Consider the following 25558-nt stretch of genomic DNA (forward strand, 5'->3'; position numbering starts at 1 on the left):
GTAATACATGTTCTTTGGAATTCCAGTGCTATTGAAAATTAGGCTATCCAGAACCTCTTTGTTTTACACAGGTCTTATTGACTACCCTACAACATTCGACATTATTAACTTCTTATTCTTTTTGAAATTCTTTTCTACTTTGTTCCTATTTATACTACTCTCTCCATGAGATGGATGTTCCATGAAGGCAGAGGCTTTTTTCTGTTTATATCTGTCATATTCACTATTAGAGTGGTATCTGACAAAAGGAAGGTGCTCATTAAATATTTGTGTAATGTAATAATCCTTTTACATATTTATTCCATTTCTGATTCTTTTGTTAACTTGTCTTCCTTCTGCCAAATCTTAAACCTTATTACTTTTCCAGCGTTGAGTCTTCTTCTCTCTCAAGACTTTCATTTTTGAGTCGTCATCATCATTGTAATTATGTGATATCTTTAGTTAAATGTTATATATATCTCCATCTCCAACACTGCTCTCTCTTCCAGCGTCAGATCTCAAATCTCCAACTGCCTTATGACCTTCTTCATATGATGGTCCTTAGTCACCTCAAAGTTAGCTATGCAAAAGTTATCTTTGGAGCACCCAACCTACAATGTTGGCTCTCATTCTGACAACTTTCTTTTAATTAATGGCATGATTATTCTACCTGCTTCAATTTGTAAAGCTCTCTATTTCTGGCAGGCAATTCTATATCATCATTATAACCATCACCTCTACCACTAATATCATCATCAGTAATATTTATGTGATTCTTTATCACTTGAAAAGTATTTTTACATCTATAATTTCCTCTTTTGGGGCTTGTTTCAATCTTCTGGGAGACTAATTCTGGCAGGTAGAATTATAAGAAGCCCAATATCAGTACATTGCTTATTCACCATTGCAAGCATCTTACTCCTGGGCTTCCTCTGACTTTGGTCCCCAGCTCTCCAGTGCTATTATTTCTTTGCTTCTTTCTGTTATCCATGTTCCTGTCTTGCAACCAAGTTTCCCTTTAATGAGATATTCTAATTCACTCCAGTTTTCCGCTGATGAAACCACTTTGCTAGGCAAAGCCTGCACATTTAGACTTGTGCTTATTACATGATACAAACTAGTGTGATAAACCTAGTTATTGTATTTTATTAGATTCTTACAAAACAGCATTCATGACTCACTTGTTCCTTTTCTTCTGGCTGCAGATCTGCTTTTTGGAATTTCATTTTTGTGCTACTGACCCTTGGATTTGCTTACAAAACTAAATTACTGTTTTTTTCTTGAGCTTTTGAATTCTTGGTATTGACTGCTTCCAGTTTGGTCCATACTAATTTCAACCAATCATTAATTATTAAAGGTATAATCCTCATTTAAAATGTTATATATTTCTATATATTTAAAATATGTAGTATAATTTTATATATATTTATTTTTATTTATATGTATAAATATATACATATTATTTACCATATATTATGTATACATGCATAGGAAAGGACTCTTTCTGGTTCCCTAGCATTGGAATTTTTGCTTTTCTTCTCTCTGGTATTTTTTCATCCTTGTTTGATTCATACAACCTGGCTATTGTTTTACTGCTTACCTGGGATCTTAATGCTTCAGGTTTGGCTGGATTCCAGCTTTTCCTTGGTTTTAATTCTAATTCATATATGTATATATCATATATATGACAATATGTATATATATATCATCATGCATATATATGATTATATATATAGATATATGCATCAAATTCCTCTCTAGAGCATGCAGTGGATTTCAGACCTGGGATTTCATCTTGAACTTCAGCTACTGAGGTGTTTTCTTGCATTATTCTATTTCTAAGTTATTCTGTATTATTGTATTTCTAAATCTGTTGCCTAAACCAAACCATTAATTTTGTCTCAGTAATCCTGGATCTTTTTCTTTTACCCTATAGTCAAAAATATTATGTTCATAATGCTGGTGTGGCCTGACTTAATCCCACCTCTTCTTGTGAAAACCTCCTTAACCATTGTAGCCTTCATTTATTTTTGCACGTCATTACCCTTACAGCACTAAGAACCAGACATGTTAGTGCTTAATTATTATTGCCTTACATTGTCTGTTACTATGTATTCATCTTATTTTTCAAACCAGATTATAAGCAATTTAAGAACAGTAAATATGGTATAGCATTTATAGATACTATCCTACAGTTAATGAATTGACCAAGCAACTAATCAAAGGACAGCTAGGCTGAAGACTGCAGTATGTTATTTTTTTTTAAAGATACTTTATTTGCTCGATAAATCTAGGAAGAAATCAGCCTCACATTTTTTTTTAAAATTTATTTATTATTATTATACTTTAAGTTGTAGGGTACATGTGCATAACGTGCAGGTTTGTTACATATGTATACTTGTGCCATGTTGGTGTGCTGCACCCATCAACTCGTCATTTACATCAGGTATAACTCCCAATGCAATCCCTCCCCCCTCCACCCTCCCCATGCTAGGCCCCAGTGTGTGATGTTCCCCTTCCTGAGTCCAAGTGATCTCATTGTTCAGTTCCCACCTATGAGTGAGAACATGCGGTGTTTGGTTTTCTGTTCTTGTGATAGTTTGCTAAGAATGATGGTTTCCAGCTGCATCCATGTCCCTACAAAGGACACAAACTCATCCTTTTTTATGGCTGCATAGTATTCCATGGTGTATATGTGCCACATTTTCTTAACCCAATCTGTCACTGATGGACATTTGGGTTGATTCCAAGTCTTTGCTATTGTGAATAGTGCTGCAATAAACATATGTGTGCATGTGTCTTTATAGCAGCATAATTTATAATCCTTTGGGTGTATACCCAGTAATGGGATGGCTGGGTCATATGGTACATCTAGTTCTAGATCCTTGAGGAATCGCCATACTGTTCTCCATAATGGTTGAACTAGTTTACAATCCCACCAACAGTGTAAAAGTGTTCCTATTTCTCCACATCCTCTCCAGCACCTGTTGTTTCCTGACTTTTTAATGATCGCCATTCTAACTGGTGTGAGATGGTATCTCATTGTGGTTTTGATTTGCATTTCTCTGATGGCCAGTGATGATGAGCATTTTTTCATGTGTCTGTTAGCTGTATGAATGTCTTCTTTTGAGAAATGTCTGTTCATATCCTTTGCCCACTTTTCGATGGGGTTGTTTGTTTTTTTCTTGTAAATTTGTTTGAGTTCTTTGTAGGTTCTGGATATTAGCCCTTTGTCAGATGAGTAGATTGCAAAAATTTTCTCCCATTCTGTAGGTTGCCTGTTCACTCTGATGGTAGTTTCTTTTGCTGTGCAGAAGCTCTTTAGTTTAATGAGATCCCATTTGTCAAATTTGGCTTTTGCTGCCGTTGCTTTTGGTGTTTTAGACATGAAGTCTTTGCCCATGCCTATGTCCTGAATGGTACTACCTAGGTTTTCCTCTAGGGTTTTTATGGTATTAGGTCTAACATTTAAGTCTCTAATCCATCTTGAATTAATTTTCGTATAAGGAGTAAGGAAAGGATCCAGTTTCAGCTTTCTACTTATGGCTAGCCAATTTTCCCAGCACCATTTATTAAATAGGGAATCCTTTCCCCATTTCTTGTTTCTCTCAGGTTTGTCAAAGATCAGATGGCTGTAGATGTGTGGTATTATTTCTGAGGACTCTGTTCTGTTCCATTGGTCTATATCTCTGTTTTGGTACCAGTACCATGCTGTTTTGGTTACTGTAGCCTTGTAGTATAGTTTGAAGTCAGGTAGCGTGATGCCTCCAGCTTTGTTCTTTTGACTTAGGATTGTCTTGGCAATGCGGGCTCTTTTTTGGTTCCATATGAACTTTAAAGCAGTTTTTTCCAATTCTATGAAGAAACTCATTAGTAGCTTGATGGGGATGGCATTGAATCTATAAATAACCTTGGGCAGTATGGCCATTTTCACGATATTGATTCTTCCTATCCATGAGCATGGTATATTCTTCCATTTGTTTGTGTCCTCTTTTATTTCACTGAGCAGTGGTTTGTAGTTCTCCTTGAAGAGGTCCTTCACATCCCTTGTACGTTGGATTCCTAGGTATTTTATTCTCTTTAAAGCGATTGTGAATGGAAGTTCATTCATGATTTGGCTCTCTGTTTGTCTGTTACTGGTGTATAAGAATGCTTGTGATTTTTGCACATTAATTTTGTATCCTGAGACTTTGCTGAAGTTGCTTATCAGCTTAAGGAGATTTTGGGCTGAGACAATGGGGTTTTCTAAATATACAATCATGTCATCTGCAAAGAGGGACAATTTGACTTCTTCTTTTCCTAACTGAATACCCTTGATTTCTTTCTCTTGCCTAATTGCCCTAGCCAGAACTTCCAACACTATGTTGAATAGGAGTGGTGAGAGAGGGCATCCCTGTCTTGTGCCAGTTTTCAAAGGGAATTTTTCCAGTTTTTGCCCATTCAGTATGATATTGGCTGTGGGTTTGTCATAAATAGCTGTTATTATTTTGAGGTACGTTCCATCAATACCGAATTTATTGAGCGTTTTTAGCATGAAGGGCTGTTGAATTTTGTCAAAAGCCTTTTCTGCATCTATTGAGATAATCATGTGGTTCTTGTCTTTGGTTCTGTTTATATGCTGGATTATGTTTATTGATTTGCGAATGTTGAACCAGCCTTGCATCCCAGGGATGAAGCCCACTTGATCCTGGTGGATAAGCTTTTTGATGTGTTGCTGAATCCGGTTTGCCAGTATTTTATTGAGGATTTTTGCATCGATGTTCATCAGGGATATTGGTCTAAAATTCTCTTTTTTTGTTGTGTCTTTGCCAGGCTTTGGTATCAGGATGATGTTGGCCTCATAAAATGAGTTAGGGAGGATTCCCTCTTTTTCTATTGATTGGAATAGTTTCAGAAGGAATGGTACCAACTCCTCCTTGTACCTCTGGTAGAATTCAGCTGTGAATCCATCTGGTCCTCCTGGACTTTTTTTGGTTGGTAGGCTATTAATTATTGCCTCAATTTCAGAGCCTGCTATTGGTCTATTCAGGGATTCAACTTCTTCCTGGTTTAGTCTTGGAAGAGTGTAAGTGTCCAGGAAATTATCCATTTCTTCTAGATTTTCCAGTTTATTTGCGTAGAGGTGTTTATAGTATTCTCTGATGGTAGTTTGTATTTCTGTGGGGTCGGTGGTGATATCCCCTTTATCATTTTTAAATGCGTCGATTTGATTCTTCTCTCTTTTCTTCTTTATTAGTCTTGCTAGTGGTCTGTCAATTTTGTTGATCTTTTCAAAAAACCAACTCCTGGATTCATTGATTTTTTGGCTTGCCGTCATTTAATTAGTTGCCAAGTTACAGGACCCTCTTGGCTAATAAGATAGCAAAATTGTCATGGATTCTCATGAATCTCAATATAATTGAACTTATAATTCCTCTAAGTTATTTCACTTTGTTTTTTATACTATTTTCTGTAATTTCATTCCACTTGAATAATAAGGGAATGTTTTTTCATGTTCTGTAAATATATTATTTGAGGATATTTTACTTTTTTTCTATATTTATGTATTAGTCTGTTTTCATGCTACTGATAAAGACGTATCTGAGACTGGGTAATTTACAAAGAAAAAGAGGTTTAATGGACTCATAGTTCCACATGGCTGAGGAGACCTCACAATCATGGCAGGAGGCAAACGGCACCTCTTACATGGCACAGACAAGACAGAATGAGAGCCAGGCAAAAGGGGTTTTGCCTTATAAAACCATCAGATCTCGTGAGATTTATTCACTACCACGAGAACAGTATGGGGGAAAATGTCCCCATGATTCAATTATCTCTCACTGGGTCTCTGCCACAACACATAGGAATTACGGGAGCTACAATTCTAGATGAGATTTGGGTGGGGACACAGCCCAACCATACCAATTTCTTTCTATAGAATATGCGTTTAAAAATTGACATAAGTGTGCTAAGTGCTCTGCACGTTTCAGCTCCCAAGGAATGTGTATTGTAGGAACTAAAGCAAACAAACAAACAAAATCAAAAACAGGGCAGTTTTATTGAGTTAGGTAAAGAATATTTTTCCCTATATTTTAATAACCACATTTATTCTTATCTGATTTACCTTAAGAATTTGTTTTCCTCTTTAGTGCAGTTAACTAATATTATTTCTTACACAATGGTGGTTTGAAATATCAATGCAAACATTTTTATTATTTTTCTATCCATTTTCATAACATGCCAGTGTTATATTTAGTTTAACAGGCTAAGGTTACCTTTCATACCGATGGATTTACTCTGAACTTATAGCTGCTCTTAAGGTAGATGTGAGGGGTTTTTTTTTCTGTTAATTGTAATTACAGTTACAGAATAAGACTAGAAACTTTGAGCAATCTTATTTTCTGTTAAAAAAAAAAAAAAAAACCAACCCAGAAACAAACAAGCTGAGATGTTGGTGAGATATATTTTGTTACCCTACTTTACCCAGAAAGCTATGTATAAAGTTCATGCAACAAGATAAAATTTATCTCAAAAAAAAAAAAAAAAAAGCTGAAAGTGTACAAAATACATCTTGGTTTCATCTTTTAAATAAATTAATACTTGTTAAACCTTTGATATTTACTGAGGATATAGCAGTGAATAAAACAAACATGGTTTCTGCCTTTATATTTCATCTATTCTAGCAAAGAGATAGATGTCAAGTCAATTACTGCACAATTAAGTATTAGTTGAAATTGAGATAAGTAGAACAAGAAATGTAGGGTGCTATGAGTTAGGATAGCAGGGGCCTGATTTGTTTGTATATGAATATGCTTAGACGTGGATATGTATGTGTTCATATGTCTGTTTTACAAGGATGATTAGGTAGGTGTGCCAAAGTATACTACACTTAAGCAGAGAGTAGATGTATAAGACAACTACAAGATTCTGAGGTGGGAAAAAACATGATTTTTTAAGAGTCTTAAAGAAGGCTAGACTGTAATAGCAAGGGAAAGACTGGCAGAAGATGAGGCTAATGAGTTAGGCAGGAGTTACCACAGATATTTATTTACACAACAGTATGACACTGTTTTATCATTGTGTGTTTATTTTTCACCTTTGCCCTCTGAAATCCTCTCACTTATGACTTAGTTGTAACCTAATTATTTCAATAACTTATTAATTGGTTCATTTTCATATACGAAATGATAAATATGGATTTCAGTAATTACTATATACTTGTTACTAATTTACTCATTCTTTTGTGTTTTAAAATGTTTAAAACATACCAGATGTTTTATGGACTAACATTGAATTCATGATTTTTTTTTTATTACTAAGCCTTCCCCATCAATATACCTTATGCATTTATTTGGATCTTCTTTTATATCATTCAATAAAGGTTTATTATTTTTATCACAAATGTACTACATAATTTTGCTGGATTTATTCCTAATCTTCTATTTTTCTTCTAAAGTAAATGAATTTTTTTCTGGCTAGACTAATAATTTTTGCTGCCATATGGAAATAGTATGGATTTTCTGTTTAAAACCTCATGAAGATTTCTAGGTAACAATCATATAATCTGTACAGAATATAATGAAAAAGGAAATAATGAAGGCAAAATCCCAAGAATTCTTTCTCCCCCCTCAAAGAATGCACTGAAGAATGGGAAAATAAAATTGGGAATATTTAGAGGTAGAAGGGTGGTGAAAAGGTTCACAAAGAAGTTTCAGTTTTAACAAAAAGCTTTTAATTCAAAGATTTTTCTTTCTTTTTCTGAGAGTGATCAGAACATGAAGATGGCTGTTGGAAGACAAATCTCCATGTATCTCTTATGTTCCCAAACATCTTTTGGGCAGAGGCACTAACTGACTTTGTGCCTGTCTATCTTTACAAGTATGTTTGTATCATGAACACACTAGGAAGATATAGATAGTGTCTCTCTTTGCAGCAAAGGGTAGGTTTGTTATCTTTATACAGTAGAGATAATGTCTCCTTATGGAGCAACAATCAGCGAGGATTGTTGTCCATTATGAAAGAGTTGAGTTCCCTACCTTGATTCTCCCCTGTCACACATCCCACTGCATGTGCAGCATCTCCTGGCCCTTTGCACACCCTTCTGTGGGAGTTGGGGCTCAGAATGCGACACAAATGATGATACTCTAGGTACTACTATTCTGTGCATAATAAACTGTCTTTTGTTTCTGACTCAAGAGTCTCATGGCTTTTGCTAGCATCCATAAAACTCGCAGGGCAAATGCTGATACCCTTCACAATTCTTGGCAGTTTTGGCAGTGAGGAAGGGATACTGACAGAGATGTGGCTTTTGGAGAAAGAAGGGTGATGGCCTCACAGTTAATTAATAGACTTTGAAAGAAGTCCATTGGTATTGGTAGCAAACTTGTGGACCAAATTGTCTAGTAAGCAGAGCAATAAATATTATTCTACTCTATTGCTCATTAATGAGGAGGATTTGGGGAGGTAGTTGAAAGCTGAGAACTAGGCAGTAGATATGGTTTAACTGTCCTTTAGGCAGGGAGATTACAGTCTGGCAGTAGTTTCAGGTTCACCCATTGTAACAATTAGTACTTAGATTCATTTGGGCTGTGGGGTGGGGAGAAAGGAACAAGTTTGCATTTTCTTTTATTTCTTTTCTTTTTTCATTGTGGTGTTGTTGTTGTTGTTTGTTTGTTTGTTTTGGTTTGGTTTTTTTTGAGACGGAGTCTTGCTCTGTTGCCCAGGCTGGAGTGCAGTGGCATGATCTCGGCTCACTGCAAGGTCCACCTCCCAGGTTCACGCCATTCTCCTGCCTCAGCCTCCCGAGTAGCTGGGACTACAGGTGCCTGCCACCATGCCCAGCTAATTTTTTGTGTTTTTAGTACAGACAGGGTTTCACTGTGTTAGCCAGGTTGGTCTTGATCTCCTGACCTCCTGATCTGCCTGCCTGGGTCTTCCAAAGTGCTGGGATTACAGGCTTCCAAAGTGCTGGGATTACGAGCCATAGCACCGGGCCGCATTTTCTTTCAAACAACAATTTTAGAGATACATACCTACAGTGAGCATGAGAGGAAAATTTATGACTATTATGTACAGAAACAAGGCAAATCATTAGAACTTTGACTGGTTTTCTTGGAAAATGAGTGAGGTGGGCCATGTAATGTTGGTAACAGAAGAATGGCCAAAACTGGGATATCTTTTTTGCTCAGACTCTCCTACCATCATGCCAAATTGTAATCCATCTGGAGATGACAGTAAAAAGTCTTGGAATTTTCTGTAACGGGTTCTATCTGCTGTAAAAGAACTTTGGCCCTTTTGTGGAGATTTCTCTGGAGGAGACAATCAAGGGGAAACTATAGATGAGGCATTAATTACACCCCAGATTGGTTTCATAATGCTGATATAAGAGACCCACTGGAGAATGAAAAGGTCAACAAAGAAATTCAGATGAATTCTTGTGGTCAGCCTGAAGTTCTAGAAAAGTTCTGTAACCCTTATGTTGGAACCAGGCAAGAACTTAATAAATGTTGTATTGATAGTAGGGCAGCAGACACATCTAGTCTGAGGATGTTGCTATTACAGCCAATTAGTTTATTCTAGACACACCATGTGACCCTTGAAACAAATCTATGTTATGTATTCAGATTTCTGAACCATTTGCAGTCAGAGAGTCATGCACTTTTTAATCCCCAAAGCCATGCAACAATTGGCTGATGGTCAAGGTATCTGACAGACCGTCCACATTTCCTATCATCCATGGGCATCTGGTATTGTTAAATGTTGGAAGGGTTTCTTCAAAAATTAAGAAAAGTTTCCACCTCTGCCTCTCTCACCTCCTCCTGGTGCACACATATAAGTAAAATGGTTTGGTCACTGAATGTGGCTTCTTCAGAAAGAGATCATCTCCTCTCAGCCTCTAAGCGGATAATAATCAGAACGAAAGGGTTAAGATTTTGTATAAACTTATATTGAAAAATTAGTATTCCACCATGACTATTTCTGGGCATGACACATTTTTCTTTCTTCTTACAGAAACTTCAGGCCAGCCTGATTGATATATCCTCCAAATGTTAGTCTAGCTAAAGGGAGGCCTCAGGAATTTGTACTTAATTCTTGTATAGCTAACTGGATATGCTTGTTGGCTTCATTTGGTCCTACATTCTAAGAGTAGTAACCATTTAGTTGAGTACACTTCCTGCCAAGACCCCCTACAATTGCCCAAATGCACCATTAATATAGGGGACATAACAAATCTCTGTAAATTTTATAAAAATGCCCTTTTCTCCCTTATTCTGACCCTTCCCAACAAAAGGTTTGGGTATGATAGAGGATGGTTAGAACAAAAAGTGAAATTGTAGCTACTGAAATGGAACACACTCTACGTTTCAGGTGCAGGAGTAAAATTAATGATCTTTCAGAACTTTCCCTGGAGACTCCCACATAAAGAAAAGTCCTTGGTGTGAGTCTGTCAAACTGTGGTAAATGCTTTAAATGTAATTGCCTGCTGGCTTAACATTCTTCATCAGATATCTCTGCCTGCATCTTGATCATCATCGCTTTTAACCTTGAGAAGTTTATTAGAAACAGCAGGGAAAGATCCTGTATCTCCTACACACACACATACACACACACACACACACACACACACACACACACACAACCTATTAACACCTTTGGGTGTCTTCTTTACACCTCTTTCTATAACCATCAATCACTCATTCCATGGGATGGATGAATGCCACGTAGTGGCTGGCATGGACAAATAGATCAGATTGGACTGCCTGTCCCCAAGCAGTTTCTCTCAAAAACAGGGATAATCTCAATTATCTGAACTGAACTGAGAACCCCAAGGCCAACTAGCTGGCCTGGAGGCCCTGTTGGAGACATTGCCAACCTGTGTCTTCTAACTGACATCAGTCCATTTTTGGGGACACAGTCATTGTAAATAACGTTCTTTATAGGGCCATTGTGTGAGCCCTTAAGACCATAAGTCTTTTTTTTTTTTTTTTTTTTTTTTGAGATGGAAAGTTGCTCTGTCGCCCAGGCTGGAGAGCAATAGCGCGATCTTGGCTCAGTGCAACCCCCGCCTGCCGGGTTCAGGCAATTCTTCTGCCTCAGCCTCCTGAGTATTTGAGACTACAGGCACGTGCCACCATGCCCAGCTAATTTTTTGTATTTTTAGTAGAGATGGGGTTTCACCATGCTGGCCAGATTGGTCTCAAACTCCTGACCTCGTGATCCATCCACCTTGGCCTCCCAAAGTGCTGGGATTACAGGCATGAGCCACTGTGCCCGGCCAAGACTGCATGTCTTATGTCCAAATCATGCGTTATTTTCCCTTCCTATCAAATAAAACACAGTGACTTGAACCACAGGGATGGTTGTAAGAGACCTTTGAAAGTTTAAGCATACACCACCAGTAGATTATGTAAGCTTTAGACGATTTTGGAGAGAACTCCAAAATCTACACTTGGCTATGAGGATGAGCTTCCTGGAGGGATAATTGACTTATTAGTTATGTGTGCCCTAGACAGTTATCCCTACAATGGTAATCATCAAATTAGAAAAATTGGTAAGAAATATGCCCCTGAATTTAATCTAAAAGATTAATGATACAATTGCAGTCTTCTTTAGCCTCAGTTCAGGGACTAAGGTTTTTATGGATGATAGAATTGCCCTCAGCTACCTCCTTGTGGTCCAAGGAAGAAACTCTGCAATTGCTCATACATCCTACTGTACCTGATCTAATGCCTCCAGCCACGTGGAAAGGTTAATATAGAAACTAAAGGAGAAAGTCACATGGCTTTGTAAGGGAAACCTTCATGGTTTGGGGGATTTATTCAGTTGGTTGTGTTCAGCAGCTGAATACATCGGCAGTGTGGTTGAGGTATATACTGTATATTGGTCCATCCTTCTGCTTTGAGTCTTGTTGATAGTAACCTTAAGTAAAGACATGTATGAGACAAAGTGGATGAGTTTGTTTCCAGCCTCTGTTGGTTAGATTTATTAAAGTGATTGATGGCGTATTTATGGGAAAATTAGAGAAAAGATTATGTCAAAACAAGCTGTGGCTATTGTTAATGACCATTCTCAGTGGATTCTGCTATCAGTATATCAGAAGCAAAAGAGAAAGAGTATGAAGCAAACAGATAAACAGAAAACTATGGAAGAAATAATTGCTGAAGAACAGGTGTGGTGGCTCATGCCTGTAATCCCAGCACTTTGGGAGGCCAAGGCGGGCAGATCACTGGAGGTCAGGAGTTTGATACCAGCCTGGCCAACATGGGGAAATTCCATCTCTACTAAAAATACAAAAATTAGCTGGATGTGGTGATGCATGCCTGTAATCCCAGCTACTTGGGAAGCTGAGGCAGGATAATCGTTTGAACTTGGGAGGCAGAGGTTGCAGTGAGCAGAGATCACACCACTGCACTCCAGCCTGGGTGACAGAGTGAGACTCAAAAAAAAAAAAAAAGAAAAAGAAAACAAGCAAGCAAGTGAGAAAGAAAGAAAGAAAGAAAGAGAGAGAGAGAGAGAGAGAGAGAGAGAAAGAAAGAAAGAAAGAAAGAAAGAAAGAAAGAAAGAAAGAAAGAAAGAAAGAAAGAAAGAAAGAAAAGAAAGAAAGAAAGAAAAGAAAGAAAGAAAGAAAAGAGAAGAGAAAGAAAGAAAGAATTAATTTCTGGAAAAAAACCCCATAAATTTACACATTCAAGAAGCTCAGGGTTCCCACAGGATAAATGCTAAAATAAACAAGGATAGATGCTAAAATAAACAAACACCAAAACAAAGCCCCAAATCCCAAAATTATTCAAAAGTATCATAACCAAGCTTCTGAAAACTAAAAACAAAAGATTCTAATAGTAGACAGAGAAAAATGGAACAATGATCTCAATGATTGCGGATTTCTCATTAAGAAACATGAAGGCTAAAAGGAAGTGGAATAGCATTTGAGAATGCTGAAAGAATATTTAGTCCAGGATTCTATATCCAGTGACTTATCCTTTAGGCATGAAGGTTAAATAAAGGCATTCTCAGATGAAGGGAAACTAACATCATACTTATTCATAAAAGGCTGTTTTCCCCCTGCCACCAGGAACAAAGTAAGCATGGCCACTCGCACCACTGCCACTTAATATTGTACTGTAATTCTATCTAGTACAATAAATAAACAAAGGGTTTGGAAAGGAAAAAATAAAACCGTTCATATTCACAGATGACATGATCGTCTACCTGGAAAATTCCATGGAATCTACAAAAAAAATTTTTTGAAATAATAAGTAAGTTTAATAGGGTTGAAGGATCCAAGGTCACATGAAAATAACATTTCTTTATACTAGCATTAAAAATTGGAAATAAATTAAAAAATATAATAACCTCAAGAAATGAAATATCTAGGTATAAATTTAACAAAGCAGGTATAAAATCTGTGTTCTGGAAATTATAAAACCTGATGAAATAAATGTTTTGAAATGAAAGAAGACCTAAATAAATAAAGATACATGTAGTTTCCATGGATTGGAAAAAATCATTACAGTTAAGATACTATTCTCCCTAAATTGATCCATAGATTTAATGCAATTTCAATCAAATTCCAAGCAGGAATTTTGTAGATACAGAAAAACTTGTTCTAAAATGTGTATAAAAAGGCAAAAAGATTAGAATAGCCAAACAGTTTTGAAAAAGAAGAGCAAATTTGGGAGACTCATACCATCTGACTTGAAGAATTACTCTAAAGTTATAGTAATCAAGAAAGTGTGGTATTGTCAAAGGAATAGACAAAGCAATGAACTAAATCTTTGTGTTCCCCCAAAACTCATATGTTGATATTCCAACCCCAATATGATGGTATTAGGAGATTGGGCATTTGAGGTGAAATTAGGTCATGAGGGTAAAGCCCTCATGATTGGGATTAGTGCCGTATAAAATGAACCTCAGAGAACTTTCTCAGCCTTTTCAACCATGTGATATTACAAGGAGAAAACAGCAGTTTGCAACCCAGAATAAGGCCTTCACTAGAACCTAATCACACTGGCACACTGATTTCAGACATCCAGCCTTCAGAAATGCAAGAAACAAATTTCTGTTGTTTATAAGCCACTCAATCTATGGTACTTTGTTATAGTATCCTGGACTGACTGAAATATAGGCCTAGATCAATGGAACATATTAGAATGTCCAGAAAAATAGTCCAAACAAATATAGCTAATTGATTTTCGAAAACAGCACAAAGCATGAAGAATACACTTTTTCTGTGTCTTTTATTTGGGTCTTTTCCATAAATGGTATGATATTGGAACAATTTAACATCCATATGCAAAAAATAAAAAAAACACCGTGAATTAAACCTCATATCTTATACCAAAATTAACTCAAAATGGACCATAGCTCCAAGATGTAAAATATAATATACAAAACTTTAGAAGAAAACATAAAAGAAAATCTTTGTGACCTTTAGGCAGAGAGTTTTCAAATTTAATACCAAAAGCATAATCTATAACACACACACACACAAATTAGAATTTATCAAAATTTAAAACTTTTCCTCAATGAAAGACACTGCGAAAAGAATATAAAGACAAACTATAAATGGGGAAAAAAGACAAATGTTGCAAATCATACGTTCAAAAAATGTCGTGTATCCAGAATGTATAAAGAAGTCTCAAAACTCAACAGTAAGGAACAAACAACCCAATAAAAATAAGCAAAATATTTTAATAAACACTTTGCCAGAGAATAAATATGGAAGTCAAATAAACTTAGGAAAAATTGTCAGCAATAGCCATTATAGAAATGTAAAGTAACACCACAATGAAATATCACTACATAGAATGGCTACAAAAGAACTGATAATACCAAGTGCTGGTGAAGATTCAGAACAACTGCAACTCTCTTGCATTGCTGCTGGGAATGCAAAATGGTACAGCCATTTTGGAAAGCAGTTTGGCAGTGTCTTATAAAGCTGAATGTACACTTTTCGTGTAACTAGCAATCTTCATTTTAGGTATTTACCCTAGATAAATAAAATTTATGTTTATACAAAAGCCTACACAAGAATACTTATAGCAGTTGTATTTATAATTGCCAAGCGCTAGAAATCCAAATGTCCTCCAGCAGGTGAATGCATAAGCCAAGAGTGGTACATTCCTACAATGGACTGTTACTCAGCTATGAAAAAGAATGAACTGCTAATACACACATTCACAGATAAATCTCAAAATCTCAAAGGCATTTGCTAAGTGAAGAAAGTCAGTCTCAAAAGGTTATATGCTGTGTTTCCACTTACATGACATTTTGCAAAGGCAAAGCTAGCAGAAGAGACCAGATTAGTGGTTGCTGGGGGCTACAAAAGGGAGATAGGAATGACTACAAAGGAGGATCACAAGGGAGTTTTTTTGGTGAATAACACTCTGCATAGTTTTAGTATAAATGAATTTTATCATAATCTACTCTCCTGAATATTACCCATAAAATATACCATATATGATGAGAGAAAATGAGTATATGTGTCTGAGAAATAGGAATAGCTTCCATGAGTGTTAAAAATAATCCAAAATAATCATTTATTTATTTATTATATGTATACATTAATATATACATTTTATATATTTATGCTCCCAAATTATACTGGACTTCATGTAATGATGAATTTGGTTTTAGTTCCTGAGTTTGTTTTGGATGAGTGTTGCAGTGGGGAGCAGGGGAGGTGTGAGCTTGGGGTGGTGGTGAAGGCAGTGACTGGGATATTTTAAGCTCAGGGTCATGGTAATACATGTTCATGGTAACACATGTCTCTGATTTTTTAGACACCCCATCACAGAGGGTACAGTTTATTCTTGGAACCGAGGATGATGACGAGGAACACATTCCTCATGACCTTTTCACAGAACTGGATGAGATTTGTTGGCGTGAAGGTGAGGATGCTGAGTGGCGAGAAACAGCCAGGTGAGGATTTTTGTTAAAGGGTGAAGGCATACTAAATAATTTTCATGTTACTAGAAAAAGAGTTTTCTAACACAACGATTTTGCAAACATCCACGATTGCTGCTGATTTTAGAAGTTGCTCATCTAGCCTGAGCATATCCTATAACGGGATATGGGTCAGAAAGAAATCTGAAGGCAGTAATTACAGTAAACGGTGATGCAGAGCCAGCAACAGCTGCAGTCTTAAAGATAAACAGTAACATAATTTGTGTGTCATCAACAAAACAAAAGAAATCTAAAAGTAGTTTATTTCTGTTTTTTCAGCTGCTGGCTTGCACCTAAATTTATGATATTATATGATAACTTGAAAGTGGGCTTTTTTTAAAAGAAGAAAGGGCAAATATCATAAGATGCTTTATGTATAGTCCTGGATTTCATGTGCTCTTTCATGAGAATAAAAATAATTTGTAATATATTTCTAGGATATGCATACATTTAAGTATAGTGGTTTTTAAAAATATCTTTTAAAATCACTTTTTCTGTCATTTCTAATTAAGATTTTTACATTGCTATATCATTGATAGAGTTCTGTAAAGGTGGAATTAAATTTTGTGTTTACTTTTCGTTCATTCTTTCTGATTTGCTCAGTTAACAAACATTTATAGAGTGTCCATAATGTGCCAGGTGCAATGGATATGGCACAACAACAAAAATCTTAGATCTTGCCTTTAGGGATCTTGCAGTCTAATTTAGACAAGAACACAAAATTGTAAATGCTGTATAATGAATGCTACGATGCAGGTATGCACAAGAAAATGTGGGCACACCCAGGGTTGTCATTTACCCACTGTTTCACAAATTTTAATGTGACTACAAATCACCTGGAGTGTTGTTTAAAATGTAGACTTAGTAGGCCTCAGGCATAGAGTCAGATCATGAGGATGTTGTGCAAAATGTTTTGGGTTTGAGAACCACACTTTGAGTAGCAGTTATCTAAACCACAAGGTGAGAGAGACGATCAGGGTAGCTTCCCTGGAGGAGGCGATGCTTGAGCTGGCTCTTGTGAGTTGGGTTGGAGTTAGCTAGGCGGAAAAGCAGAGGGGACAGTATTCTAGGCAGAGATAGCAGGATGTGCTTAAACACATCATTGACACCGGTTTAGTGGTTTTGTTTTTGTTTTTGTTTTTGTCTGAGACAGAGTCTCGCTCTGTCCCGAAGGCTGGAGTGCAGTGGTGAGATAGCGGCTCACTGTAACCTCCGCCTCCCTGGTTCACGCAATTCTCCTGCCCCAGCCTCCCTAGTAGCTGGGAACACAGGCGTCTGCCACCATGCCCAGCTAATTTTTGTATTTTTAGTAGAGATGGAGTTTCACCCTGTTGGCCAGGCTGGTCTCGAACTCCTGACCTCAAGTGATCTACTCACCTCAGCCTCTCAAAGTGCTGGGATTGCAGGTGTGAGCCACCATCCCCCTGCCAACACCGGTTGTATTGTTTTGTTAGGCTATCTTTTCCATCATAGGACAGCTTTATTGTTAGAAAATCTTTATCTTAAGCATATTTTTTAGTGGTCCTCGGATTGCAATTGCTGTCTGAAAACCACAGAAATTCCACTGGATCATGTTAAACTCGTAGTTGCATTTATTCATTGACTTTACTCAGACAGTATAGAATTCAATTCTCAATTATGAAAATGAATCTTGTGAATAACACTGGCCCAATTAATTCTTGTTTAATATATTTTCAGTGGTCTTTACAGCTCTCCTTTATTTAAAAAACACTAAAAACAAGACAATCAAAATGGCTACCACCTAGTTTATCCTTATTAACATTTTAAAATAAATAAAACTAATAACTGCCAGTATTTAAAATTCACAAGGTATAGCATGGCAGAAAAGTAAAAGTACTTCTCTACGCTTATTTGCAATATCTCTTTTCAAAAGTAATCACTGTTAATCTGTTTTGTGCATCTTTCCCTCCAAATTTAATGCCTAAACCTGCATGTAAATATATGCCCTTTTAAATTTACACAATAGGGATTATACAATATACAGTGTTCATATCTTATCTTTTCCACTTAATATATTTGGAACATTTTCCATACCAGCAATTCAAATTTACATTATCTATTTGATGATTGCATTGCATTCAATTATATGGATGAACTTTCCTTTATTTATTTATTAGCTAGTCTTGATAGACATTTAGGTTGTTTATATTTTCCCATAAAAACTGCTGCAATGATTGTTCATACAAATATTTTGTCATTATTTTGTAGATGTTTCTATAAAGTGAATTTCTAACAATGGGAACCTATGTAGCAAAGAGAGCAGACATTTTTTTACTTTGATAAATACTGTAAACTTACCTTCATAAAATGTTTTTGTAATTTACACTTATATCAACAGTGTATGAGAGTGCTTATTTTTTTCCTCCACATCCTTTCACAGTAAATTATCAAACTGCTTAAAATGTCTTTTCTAGTTTTATAAATAAAACATAAACCTCGTTTTAATTTGATTATTCAAATTATTAGTGAGGTTCAATATCTTTTCATATGTTTTTATTTTTTTCATGTGAACAGACAATTCATTTCCTTTATCCGTTTTGTATCAAATCATTCATTGTTTTCTTTATTTGCCTTTTTGAACACTTTAAATTGGTGGCATGTTATTCTGTATGAACTAATCTTTTTAATAAAAGAATTTACTTAAGTTTCCTCATAATGTTTTGTATTGTAATATTTTAAATATAGACTTAAATTTAAAATAGTTTTATATAACCTGGTACGTATTAAGATGAAGAGACTTCTACCTTACTTTTTGTTCCAACTGCATCAAAAACTACCTGGGAGTTTTTTTTTGTTTTGTTTTGTTTTTTTGTTTTTGTTTTGAGACGGAGTCTCGCTGTGTCTCCCAGGCTGGAGTGCAGTGGCGTGATCTCGGCTCACTGCAAGCTCCGCCTCCCGGGTTCACGCCATTCTCCCGCCTCAGCCTCCCAAGTAGCTGAGTCTACAGGCGCCCGCCACCACGCCCGGCTAGTTTTTTGTATTTTTAGTAGAGACGGGGTTTCACCATGTTAGCCAGGATAGTCTCGATCTCCTGACCTCGTGATCCACCCGCCTCGGCCTCCCAAAGTGCTGGGATTACAGGCTTGAGCCACCGCGCCCGGCCGAACCTGGGAGTTTTAGAAATATGTAATATATGTGCTCATCTTCTTGGTGAAAGAAAAGGAATGTATGATCATCTTTTCCACAAATTAGTGATATAACTTGCTCTTTTGTGATTTTGATAAGGAAGTTAAAGTGCCTCCCTCCCTGTTTAAGACCAGAAGCATCTGTCTACTACGAGTTACAAGGAACAGATGTTCCTGGGTGACTTGAAGGAAGGAGATCTGGTGATTGTGGTGACTAGATACTTCTAGTTAGTTAGAGTCTTTTTAATCAACTGCTAAGAAGTAATTTTTTGAAGCATTTCTTTTAGAGTTCCTTCTTTATCCTCATACTACATAATAGAGCTGAAAAGTAAGATTGGAATATATATTTTGGCAAGAGAAACTCCCTTATTCTTATAGTGGTTGGTGATTTTTCATCTTACAGATCAAATAGTGATCCATTCATTTTAACCAATAACTTCTTGTAACTTGCCCACTCTCATAAAGCTAGGAGATTGCAGAAGTGATACTAGAATGTAGCACTCTCACTTTGCTACAGTTGAGCAAGTAGGTTTTTGTTATAATCTAATGGATTAACTCAATAACATGTTTGTCGTAAACCACCAAAATATATTGCTGTTGATTTATAAAGAATAAAAAGATAATCCAGTTAATTATTCACATTCTCTAATATTATTAGATGGACCTATGTTCGTAGTCAAGCTTCTAGAATCTAATGCATGGTATAGCTGTTTGAGCTTCAGAGAGACATCTGGTGAGCAATGGAAATAATAACAGATATTGAAGGGGAGGGTAGATGAATTTTTAACTGAGACACAATGCCTCAGGGAAAGGCAGAATATATTTATTGAGGATTTCGAAAAGTAACAGGTTTTAAAGTGGCAGAAGTAATTTTGTTCTGATTGCCCTAGTTCATCTAAAAAAGCTAATTTTTGTTAATCCATGACTCCATCAGATTTTTCAAATGCAATTTAATTCTAGTAAATCATTAGAATCACCATTTAAGGCACTTCTTTCTTTTGATTAGTATTCCAGATGGGATTAATAATTTTCTACCCTCACGGCAGAAATAAAAAGGATATTTTATCAGCACGTTGCACCTGTCACATATCACATCTTGCATAATTTATGCCCACTGTCATTGCCAAGTAAAACTTAAGCAAAGTTTTAGATTTTGAAGCTAAATTTTTGAATCATAATTATTTAATAAATGTTTGTAAAAACCAGCTGTTCACTTTTAAAAACCCTAAAAGAAGCCATATGAAGAGACTAATGAAATCAACACAATTACAATGTCCTGCTTATAAATAACAAGTAATGTTATTAATAGAAAAGTGAGCAAAGTTACCACAGCTGTGCAATTGTGGTGACAACATGTTTGACTGACTGTAGTTGCCCTTTATAAAAGCTTCCCACAAATGAGCTCAGAAGAGGCAAAGCAGGGGGTAGCAGTTAGGCTTCTGGTACATACGTGGCAGCATAGAAAAGGATTATTACATCAAAACAATTTTATTGATGCTGTGAAGGCATTTGATATTCAAAATTAGTAATGGTTTAAGTCATCTGGATTTTTTAGTGGAAAATAATATGGATTAAGAACAGGTGTGAAAATAATATAGATTAAGAACAGTTAATGTCTATAAACACTAAGTTTGGATGTATTTCACTTCCCCTTAAGATGACTATAGGTATTCTTTGATTACATGTTATTCTCTAGCTCCACCCTAGCCATGTCCCCCAACTAACCTAAAAGAGGATGTTTTTTCTTGAGACATCCATTATTTCCCCGAAGGCTATAATTTTGGATGATGTTGTAACTCCTTTTGGATGATAGACTTACTCTTTTTTGTTTGGGTAGAATGAGAGAATTAAAAATCTTAGAAAAGTTAAACTGAGTTAGTGAGAATAGAACACCCAGAAAGAGTTAAATTCTCTAGAAAAAGCCTTCTCTAGAAGCACCTAATTGACAGAATAATTTTATTCTGTATATTTTAATATGAATATTATAGAGGAGATTATAATAAACTTAATCCTCAAAGAATTCGTGAAACATCTATTTAATGTTGCTTATTGGAAAGAGACTCCAATGTGCTAATCTTGGATGAAACAGATCCAGACATACTGAAGGAAATGAAAATAATCTCAGGGTTTAAATCCTCCCTTCTCCCCCCACAGAAGAGGTTGTGCAATTGGCCAACAGTTTTATTTATTTATTTTTTAGCATTATCCATCACATCTCATTCATGCTTTGAAACTCTTGTTTGCTTTGGTTTGCTATTCAAACAAATGTCAGCAGAGTTTATTTGAAAACTGGAACAAATTGCAGCACTTTAGGTCATTAATTGTAATCAGGCATTTTGCAACTGACAGTATATTCAGTGACTACAAATCTTGAAACGGTGTCTGGTGTGTTCCCAGATCTGTTCATGTCTATCTTTGAAGGATGAAATGGGATTTAAAAGAACAGAAAAGAGAGCTATAGTTACGTATTTATGTGTATGTATTATTTTTAATAGTCTCTTTAACAATATTCATTTAAATATCTCTTAAAGAATTGGCATCATTCTGGAGCTGGCATAAAGCACTGAATCTTGAAATGTTTAGTATCTTTAGTAACTTGATATTTGTAACATGTGGGCACCTTTTTATGGAAAGTACCTTCTGCCTCCTCCTATAATACTCATAAAACCTATGGGTACATCAAACCATCCATGCATATAACTTATATTTGGTCATCTTAACTAACAAACTGTTTGGAACTCCCTGAAGTTCCAAACTCCCTGAAAAGAACTCCATTCTTTTCTCATAGAATTAAGCCCTCAACTTGAAGAAAATTATTCTAAAGGAAGGAAGAATAATTGGATTTTTTAAAATGTCATTTCAGACACATAAATCACTGGAACAGAATAGAGAACTAAGAAATAGACCAGCACAAGTAAAGCTTACTGATTTTTGACAAAGCACAAAAACTATTAAATGAAGGAAGAATAATCTTTTCGAAAAATAATGTTGGAGCAATTAGACAATTTTTTGCAGGCAAAAAATTAGCCTCACCAATTCAAAATAGTTTATAAATTTAAATTTCAAACATAAAGCCATAAAATTCTTAGAAGAAAACATAAGAGAAAATCTTCAGGACCTAGGGCTAGGTGGCAAGTTTTTAGACATAACATCAAAAGCACAATTCGTAAAAGGAAATATTTATAGATTGAACTTTACCAAAATTAAAATGTTTGTGCTGTGAAAGATTCTGTTAAGTGGATGAAAAGGCAAGCTACAGACAGAAAGTATTTGCAAACCAGATATTCAACAAAAGTGTTATATGTAGAACATATAAAGAACTCTCAAAGTTCAACAGTATGAAAATAAATCAACTAGAAAAATGGGCAAAAGGCACAAACAGACATTTCACCAAAGAAGAGATACATATGGCAAATAGCACATGGAAAAATGTTCAATATCATTAGTCCTTAGAAAAACGCAAATTAGAGCTTCTCTGAGATATTACTGCATACCTAATAGAGTAATAAAAAAGTCATAATAACAAATGTTGGTGAGGATTTGAAAAAACTGGATCTTTCATACATTGCTGGTGTGAATGTAAAATGGTAGAGCCACTTATGGAAAACAGTTTGACAGTTTCTGATAAAACTAAACATGCATTTACTATATGATCCAGCGATTGGACTCTTGGGCATTTATCCCAGAGAAATGAAAACATGTTCAGACAAAGACCTCTGCGTGAGTGTTCACAGCAAATTTCTTTCTTTCTTTCTTTCTTTTTATTATGCTTTAAGTTCTAGGGTACATGTGCACAACGTGCAGGTTTGTTACATATGTATACATGTGCCATGTTGGTGTGCTGCACCCGTTAACTAGTCATTTATGTTAGGTATACCTCCTAATGCTATCCCTCTCCCCTCCCGCCTCCCCACAATAGGCCCTGGTGTGTGATGTTCCCCTCTCTGTGTCCAAGTGATCTCATTGTTCAATTCCCACCTGTGAGTGAGAACATGCGGTGTTTGGTTTTCTGTTCTTGCGATAGTTTGCTGAGAATGATGGTTTCCAGCTGCATGCATGTCCCTACAAAGGACACAAACTCATCGTTTTTTATGGCTGCATAGTATTCCATGGTGTATGTGCCACATTTTCTTAATTCAGTCTGTCACTGATGGACATTTCAGTTGATTCCAAGTCTTTGCTATTGTGAATAGTGCTGCAATAAACATATGTGTGCATGTGTCTTTATAGCAGCATGATTTATAATCCTTTGGGTATTTACCCAGTAATGGGATGGCTGGGTCAAATGGTATTTCTAATTCTAGATCCTTGAGGAATCGCCACACTGTTTTCCACAATGGTTGAACTAGTTTAAAATCCCACCAACAGTGTAAAAGTGTTCCTATTTCTCCACATCCTCTCCAGCACCTGTTGTTTCCTGACTTTTTAATGATTGCCATTCTAACTGGTGTGAGATGGTATCTCATTGTGGTTTTGATTTGCATTTCTCTAATGGCGAGTGATGATGAGCATTTTTTCGTGTGTCTGTTGGCTGTATGGCAAAACCTGCAAACAACCTGAATGTCCCCCATGGGTGACTGATTGAACAAACTGACACATTCATCTTTGTAATGGAATATTACTCTGTAATAAAAAAGGAACAAACTACTGATACAATAACTTTAATGTATATCAAGGGCATTATGCTTAGTAAAAAAGTGTCAGTCTCAAAAGGTTGCAAACTGTATGATTCCATTTAGATAACACCCTCAAAGTGACAAAGGTATAGTGATGAAGAATAGATTAGTGGTTTCCAGGAGACAGAAATAGAGTGAGGATTGAGAATATAAAGGTGCAGCACAAGAGATTTCTTTTGTGGTGATGGAACAGCTTCGTATGTTGATTGTGGTAGAGGTTACATCTATCTATACATGGGATAAAAATGCATAGAACAGAGGCCGGGCATGGTGGTTCATGCATGTAATCCCAGCATTTTGGGTGGTCAGCTAAGGCAGGAGGATTACTTGAGGCCAGGAGTTCAAGACCAGCCTGGGTAACTTAGTGAGACCCCCATCTCTATAAAAAAATATTTAAAAATAGCCAGACGTAGTACCTGGCTATATAGTCCCAGCTACTTGGGAGGCTGAGGTGGAAGGATCACCTGAGCCCGGGAGGTTGAGGCTGCATGAGCTGTGATTGCGCCACTGCACTCCAGTCTGGATGACAGAGCGAGACTGTATCTCAAAAAATTTTTTTAATGCATAGAACTACACACACACACACACACACACACACACAGAGCCCACATCTTATCAGTATTCTTTTTTCTTTCCAATTTTTATTTTAGATTCAAGGGGTATATGTGCAGGGTTGTTTCATGGGTAAATTGTGTGTTACTTACAGGTTTGCTGTGCAGATAATTTTGTCAGCTGATAGGTAGTTTTTCAATCCTCCCCCTCCTCCGCCTTACCTAATAGATATTTTTTGTCACCCAATAGGTAGTTTTCGATCCTCCCACTCTCTACCCTCAACTAGGCCTCAGTGTCTGTTGTTCCCTTCTTTGTGTCCATGTGTACGCAATGTTTAGCTCCCACTTATAAGAACGTGCAGTATTTGGTTTTCTGTTCCTGCATTATTTCACTTAGGATAATGGCCTGTAGCTCCATTCATGTTGCTGCAAAGGCCATTATCTCATTTTTTATAGCTATGTATTATTGCGTGGTGTATATGTACCACATTTCCTTTATACACTTCACCATTGGTAGCCACATAGGTTGATTCTATGTCTTTGCTATTGTGAATAATGCTGCAATGAACATACACGTGCATGTGTCTCTATGGTAGAACGATTTATATTCCATTGATTATATACTGAGTAATAGGATTGCTGGGACGAATGATAGTTCTGTTTTAAGTTATTTGAGAAATGTCTAGACCGCTTTCCACAGTGGCTGAACTAATTTACATTCTCACCAGCAATGTATAAGCGTTCCCCTTTCTCTGCAATCTTGCCAGCTTCTGTTATTTTTTGACTTTTTAGTAATAGGCATTCTGACTGATGTGTGATGGTATCTCATTGTCGTTTTGGTTTATATTTCCCTAATGATTAGTGATACTGAGCATTTTTTCATATGCTTGTTGGCTACTTGTATTAGTATGTCTTATTTTGAGAAATGTCTGTTAACGTCTTTTGCCCACTTTTGAAATAGGGTTGTTTTTTGCTTGTTGATTTATTTGCGTTCCTTAAAGATTCTGGATATTAGACCTTAGTCAGATGCATAGTTTGCAAACATTTTCTCCTACCCTGTAGGTTGTTTACTCTGTTGATAGTTTCTTTTGCTGTGCAAAAGCTCTTTAGGTCAATTAAATTCCACTTGTCAATTTTTGTTTTTGTTGCAATTGCTTTTGGCATCTTCATCACAAAGTCTTTTCCTTGGCTGATGTCCAGAATGGTATTTCCTGGATTTTCTTCTAGAGTTTTTATAGTTTTTGGTCTTACATTTAAGTCTTTAATTCATCTTGAGTTGATT

The 25558-nt window shown here is 36.2% G+C and overlaps 1 protein-coding gene across 20 annotated transcripts in view; it reads left to right on the forward strand.

Moving 5' to 3' along the window:
• The window catches only part of LOC105483348 (solute carrier family 4 member 10), a 452662-nt gene that overhangs the window by 288182 nt on the left and 138922 nt on the right, over window positions 1–25558 (forward strand). For all 20 annotated transcript variants that reach the window (XM_011744188.2, XM_024793282.2, XM_011744189.3 and 17 more), the window contains one exon: window positions 15741–15879. In XM_011744188.2, the coding sequence (XP_011742490.1) occupies window positions 15741–15879 (139 nt within the window). The remainder of the gene's footprint in view (window positions 1–15740; window positions 15880–25558) is intronic.

The sequence above is a fragment of the Macaca nemestrina genome, chromosome 11 (genome assembly GCF_043159975.1).
Source record: "Macaca nemestrina isolate mMacNem1 chromosome 11, mMacNem.hap1, whole genome shotgun sequence".
Taxonomy (NCBI): Eukaryota; Metazoa; Chordata; class Mammalia; order Primates; family Cercopithecidae; genus Macaca; species Macaca nemestrina.